Below are 5,669 nucleotides of genomic sequence, written 5' to 3' on the forward strand. Positions count from 1 at the left end.
CACCCTCAGCCACTGCGACTGCGACCGCAGGTGAGCAGCGCCGCAGCATCCCTCTATCCCAGAGGACGGGATCCAGCAGTGCCCCCTCTCACCCCAGCTGTGCCCCCACGGCAGGTTGAAGGAGTGCCTGCAGCGCGTGAACGACACAGCGTCGCGGGTGGTGGGCCAGGCCTTCTTCAACGTCATCCAGGTGCCCTGCTTTGAGTTTGCCTACAGGGAGGAGTGTGTGGAGCCCTACCTGTACGTCTGGTGAGTGCCCCCTGCCTCAAGGACCGGCTCTCCCATGCACCCCACTGGGGCTCAGCTTGTCCTGTGCCTCCTCGCTGTCCGCAGGTGCAAGGCGTACAACACCGTGGCCGTCGCAGTGCCCAGGGAGCCAGTGCTGTATGAATTTGGTGGGGAGCTGATCGACCGTGCAGCGAGGCCTGGGGGGGACCCTCTGAGCCCCCTGTGGAGCAGCACGGGTGGAGGAGCCATTGCGGTGGAGCACCACGTGCCTGCCCGCCCGCCCTCCTTCAAAAAGGCAACCAAGAAAGAGAGGAAGGGGAAGAAGAAAGACAAGAAGAAGAAGGGGAAAGGTCTGAAAAAGAAAGGCCCTTCCGAAAATGGGGAGCTGAGCCATTCCCCAGCCACTGACCCCACTAGGCAGGACCCACGGGTCCCGCTGCCGGATTTGGAGGAAGCAGCCAACGCCGTCCTGAGTGATGCCCCGGCCCCTGCATCCCTGGTCCCCACCGGCAGCGGGAAGAGGAGGAGGAAGGAGAGAAACAGAAAGAAGAGGCTGAAAAGCAAAGCTGAGACCGAGCCGCGGACCTGAGTCCCCTGGCGCGGGTGGTGGCTGCGTAATAAAGCTCGAGCAGATGGCGCGGCCTTGGCCCTGTCTCTGTGGGGAGGAAGGATCACACTGGGGATGGGACATCATGGGGAATCCTGGGGCTGATCCTGCTTAGGGGGCTGTGGGAGGGGAGTACCCATGAGCTGGGCTGTGCCGCTGGCGCTTTGCTCAGCCCCATGCACGGCTTTGTAGAGCACTTCAACGGGAAAACATGAAGAATTAAAGGGCTGTGCAGAAAAGAAAGGGGTAGGGAGAGGGTTTGAGCTCCTCATGGCTCTCAACGCCTGCCTGGACACGGGTGACAGTGAGATGCTGCTCTGGCAGGGGACACAGCCCCCAGTTTGGCTCCCTTGCTACAGAGGGCTGTATTCCAGCTCCCCAGGGCTGTATTTCTCCTGAGGACCAGTTAATTAATTGCAGCACCGCGGCTCTCCCCTCTGCTTGACCCGCTGCCTTTTCCCAGGAAGGGAGAAGTTGGGTGTTCCCAGCAATGGCAGCGAGCGGCAGCGGCTGCACTGGAAAGAGCGGGGCCTCATCCCTCCCCGGAGGCTCCTGAAGAGCTCTTTGGAGTGGGACAATGGCAGCTTTTCCAGCGCTGGGACAAAGGCAGACGCTGCCTAGGGAGCAAAGCTGCCCCACGCAAACCCCGCTCTGCAATCCCAAATCCCCCAAACAAGCAGACCGCAAGAGTCCAGGGGGGGAAATAAAGGTTGGAGTGAGGCATTGCGCCCTCCTGAGCGCTGCTAATGGGTGCAAAGTCCTTACCCAACCACAGCGTCGCTGCGGGGAGCACAGACACGCAGGCAGCTTCCCAAAAGTAGAGGTTTTATGGATGGGAAGGGAAAACTAAAACAAAAAGCCAAAAAGGAGGCAACAATGCAGAGTTTGCTCCCCTGTATGGGTCAGGCGCATCCCTGGTAAGGATGGGTAATTCCCATCTGATAAAATAAAAAAAACCTGTAAGGTTAAGGTTATTACACCTGCAACCTATGGCAGCCCCAGGCCCTGGAGCATTGCCCTCCAGCACCGGCCCTGGAGCATGGCCCTCCAGCCCCACCAGTGCGGCTGCAGGGGAGGGACAGTGGGGTGCCAGCCCCCCAGTGCTGCAGAGGAGACCCCCAGTGCTGCAGAGGGGATGGGGGAAGCCAGGACCTGCATTTCTTTGGGGAAACAGCTTTGCTTTGTCACCCGGGTTGCTGCCATTCTTCAGGAGCATTTACATGCAAAAAAGACCTTTGTTTCTTAAGATCTGCTGTTCTTGCTCATTTCCGAGCGAGAGGAGGCCAACCAGGAGCACTTGGAAGGAGCAAAGACTGCGTCCATAGAAAATCCCTGCTAACAAAGCAGGAGAGGGGCGAGTGTGTGCAGAGCCAGAAATGGCTCTCAGCGCTGGCAGTCGCTGTTCGTGCCACGACCGAAGTTATCTGCGGTACCTGCTCCCCTCCCAGGCCCCCCGGTACCTTTAGCAAACTGAAATGTGTGGTATCTCCGTAAAACACATTCAAAAATGAAACATTTTTCTCTATCAGCTCAACAGAAACCAGGTTCTCTGTGAAAGTTTCAGCACACAGAGGAGCCACTCCAAGCGACAAAGGAAAGGGAGCATCAACTTTCAGCACCGAACTCAAATCCATCCCTAAAAGGAGAGGGCGGGCAGGCAGCACAGGGTGCAGGCAGAAAGCCTCTCACCGTGCTCAATAGAAACACTATTTATTCACCCCTCTTGGTTACAAGTGGGCAGGGTTAAGCGGATACGGAGGAGGATGCCATGCACTCCTGGCTGCTTCGCGTTCTCCACCACAGGAGCTGTTGCTCTTGGGGTGTTTAGACCAAGCCCATGTGTCCGTCCCGTGCTCGGGAAAGCTGCCCTGGCTGGCGTTTTGCTTCGCAGTCCGATTTTTAAAAATAATAAATCAAAACTAAATAAATATTGTTCCAAAAGAAGCCAGAGGAGAGAGCAAGCCTTTGGTACGACAGCTGCGTTTCTCTCCGGCAAGACCCTGAGCCCCGGAGCTGCTGTGCTGCAGCCCCCCCCAAACACAGCTGGGGGCTGGCACAGACCCCGCAGAGCCCCTTAGGCAGGGAAACAACAAGAGAAACTTTTTGAGAACTCCAGTTTGCACGTCACAACCCCTGCGACTTCGCTTCGTGCTCTCAGGACAAGGAGAGGCGACCGTCAGGGGTTGGGAGAATCCAAATGGACCAGGCTCACTCCGGGTCTGCACTTTCAGCTACGTTTGCTTCCTCATCTTTGCTGCACACGTACAAGGACAGACTCGTTTGACCTCAATCGCTTTTCCAAGCTTCCAGAAATGGTGAGCCAGGGTCTGGAACACAGAGGCCGCTGCAGCGTCCCTTCCTATGATATATTTTTATATATATAGTATGTATATTTAGACCAGCCCTGCCAAGTCTGTTCAATCGCTCGGGTGTGGATCACCAAGAGTCATTTCCCACCATCTCACAACGTATAAAACAGGAGTTATGTGGCTAAGGGAAGGGAAGTCATTTTCAACTGTTCACTCTCCATTCCCCTACGTAGAGAGGGGAGGTTTCGGGTCCGGTCCAGCACGACCTATCGATCCATCTCATCCAGCAGTGGCGTGGCGTCCCCAGCGATGGACATGGGTGTGCTCTCGATCATGGGGCTGGGAGACGGGCGAGGAGTCAACCTCTGCTTCTGTTTCCTTCGTTCGGCCTCCTTCTCCTGCAGCCACTGCTCGGCCATCTTCCCCCAGTCGATGGCAGCGTGACTGTTGGTCCTGGAAGGACACGGGCAGAGGGTGAGACACCAGCAGGGGAGCTCCCCTGCCCTCCCCTCCCCTTGGGTCTCATGTGGGAAGGTGCAAGGCAACCCCACCACACCGACTCCACCAAAACCAACAAAAACAATTGAGACAAGACACAGATACATTCACCCGGCATTGGAGCCACTCACTTTGGCTGCTGCCTCTGCCTGGAGCTGGACGACGGCTGCGACTGCGTCTGGGACTGGGTGGACTGGGGTGTGGTGTTGGCCTGGAGCTGGTACTGGGGCGTTGTGATCGGCTGGCTGGGTGTAGTGTAGGAGTAACTGGGGGTCATCAGAGGGGTGGCCACCGGCTGCTGTGCGGGAGTTGTGAAGACCTGCAGAGAGCAGATGCTGTCAGGGACAGGGGGCAAACCCTGCGAGGCTGTGGGGCAGAGGTCTGGCGTGCTCCACATTGCCCTGCTTGCCTCCCGGGCTGGTGCATGCCCTTGCTGCATGCAGAAAAGGTACAGCAGCTCCCGAGATGGCTCCCTCCCTGATCCCAAGCTGGCTGCTTCACTGATTGCCCAGCAGAGTGCTTTGTCTCTTTGCCTCCCAGTGTTCACCTCCCTTTTCCTTCAGATTGTCTTGATGATTAACACATCGGGTTATCCACAGTCCCTGCCTATCCCCAGCTCGGTGTTTACTGTGCCAAACTTCGTCAAAGCCTTCCAAGGTGGTCTAAAAGAGGATCACTCCTCCCTGCAAGCCCTGTCTTGCAGCACCGCTTCATTACATCTCTCTAACGGCTGCGTGTGTACCCAGGCACCTTGGTCCTCCTGCAGCTGGATTTAGCCTCGGGGTCAGCTGGGGAGCTGGCAGCGTGGGCTGGGAGGAGGCAGGCACCAGCACACACGAGGAAAGGGTTCGGTGTGAGCCGAAACTGCCCAACTCCATCTTACTCCCTACAAAGCCTTTGGGTGTTGGGTCAGGCTGAGGTGTTCGCCTGCCGGTGCAGGTCGGAGATTAGCACGCTGAGCTGAAAAGCCCTGCAAACTCAGCACATAGTTTCACAGCTAATCTCTTCCACTGGCAGCTCACGTTGCCAATTCAGGGGCACAATCAGAAAGTTGTGCGCCCTCACTGCTGGATCCCACCTCTCCACCCTGCCACATTCCTTGGGGGCCTGACCAATTTGCTACTTGGAGCAGGTGGCAAGGAGAAACCCAGTCCAAGAATCCAGCCAGGCTCCCCTGTGCAGCACCATGAGTACACAACGAGGACTGGATGATCCCAGGCAAGGAGTAACCCATGAGGCTCTCAGCGGAGCCCCCATCAATGGTTTCTAGGAGCAAGCAGAAGCCACGTAGCACCTTTTCTCACAAACTTAAGTGACACCTACGTGGTACGCGCTGCTGCCGCCTCCGCTGCCTCCGTAGCCATACTGACTGGACGCCCATTGCGCAGGGGTGGCGTTTGGGTTCTGTCCCTGGCCTGTCACGGCAGCGATGGCATTGAACATCTGGGAGGTCATGTTCTGCGGCAGAGCGTTCACCGCACGGGTCAGGTCTGCAGGAAAGACCCATCACGTTAGAGAAAGCGGAGCCTGGAAAAAGGAGCTCGTGTCCCAATTCTGACCAGGAAAGGCCTGCACTGACCTGCCAGATTAATGTTAGCTGGAGTAGCATTGATGGAGGCTGGAGTCCTGGTCCGACTGCTACTGCTGGGGGTAATACCTGCAGAAAACATAAACCAAGAGAAGGAGATTAGTTTTCACAGAAGTGCAGCTATTGGCCTGAAACTCCCAATTTGAAAAACACACAGGCAACACTTGCACTGGGCAGATGCTACATTACCAGAGAATGGTGTGTGCAGGATCATATGGTGGGAGAGATTAAGGGAGAAGAAAGGGACAAACCCAGCCTTTGCTCCATGGCCCCCTTGGCTGGAAGATTAAATCTCAGGAGAGCTCTTGGTGTATCCATGGAAGACAAACACTTAAGCATTGCTTTGAAACTTCCCTCTTCAAACAAAGAGCTGAGGTACTCGGGTTTTGAGGTGCTCACCTGGAACAGGATCCTGATAATGATCCTTAAACCATCGGAA

The 5,669-nt window shown here is 56.4% G+C and overlaps 2 protein-coding genes across 2 annotated transcripts in view; one reads left to right on the forward strand and one right to left on the reverse strand.

The window, feature by feature from the left end:
• Window positions 1–1,456, forward strand: part of LOC104546666 (phospholipase A2 isozymes PA3A/PA3B/PA5-like) — a gene marked incomplete at its 5' end in the record, with an annotated part of 1,562 nt that extends 106 nt beyond the window's left edge. The window contains 4 exons of the mRNA XM_010192138.1: window positions 1–30; window positions 115–249; window positions 334–464; window positions 1,299–1,456. The exon at window positions 1–30 is cut by the window's left edge and continues 106 nt beyond it. Of these exons, the coding sequence (XP_010190440.1) occupies window positions 1–30; window positions 115–249; window positions 334–464; window positions 1,299–1,456 (454 nt within the window). The remainder of the gene's footprint in view (window positions 31–114; window positions 250–333; window positions 465–1,298) is intronic.
• Window positions 1,457–3,410: 1,954 nt separating this feature from the next.
• Window positions 3,411–5,669, reverse strand: part of SUPT6H (suppressor of Ty 6 homolog (S. cerevisiae)) — a 21,146-nt gene continuing 18,887 nt past the window's right edge. Inside the window, 5 exon segments of the mRNA XM_010192029.1 lie at window positions 3,411–3,597; window positions 3,774–3,961; window positions 4,966–5,132; window positions 5,222–5,299; window positions 5,630–5,669. The exon segment at window positions 5,630–5,669 is cut by the window's right edge and continues 21 nt beyond it. Of these exon segments, the coding sequence (XP_010190331.1) occupies window positions 3,411–3,597; window positions 3,774–3,961; window positions 4,966–5,132; window positions 5,222–5,299; window positions 5,630–5,669 (660 nt within the window).

The sequence above is a fragment of the Mesitornis unicolor genome, unplaced genomic scaffold (genome assembly GCF_000695765.1).
Source record: "Mesitornis unicolor isolate BGI_N332 unplaced genomic scaffold, ASM69576v1 scaffold18850, whole genome shotgun sequence".
Classification (NCBI taxonomy): domain Eukaryota; kingdom Metazoa; phylum Chordata; class Aves; order Mesitornithiformes; family Mesitornithidae; genus Mesitornis; species Mesitornis unicolor.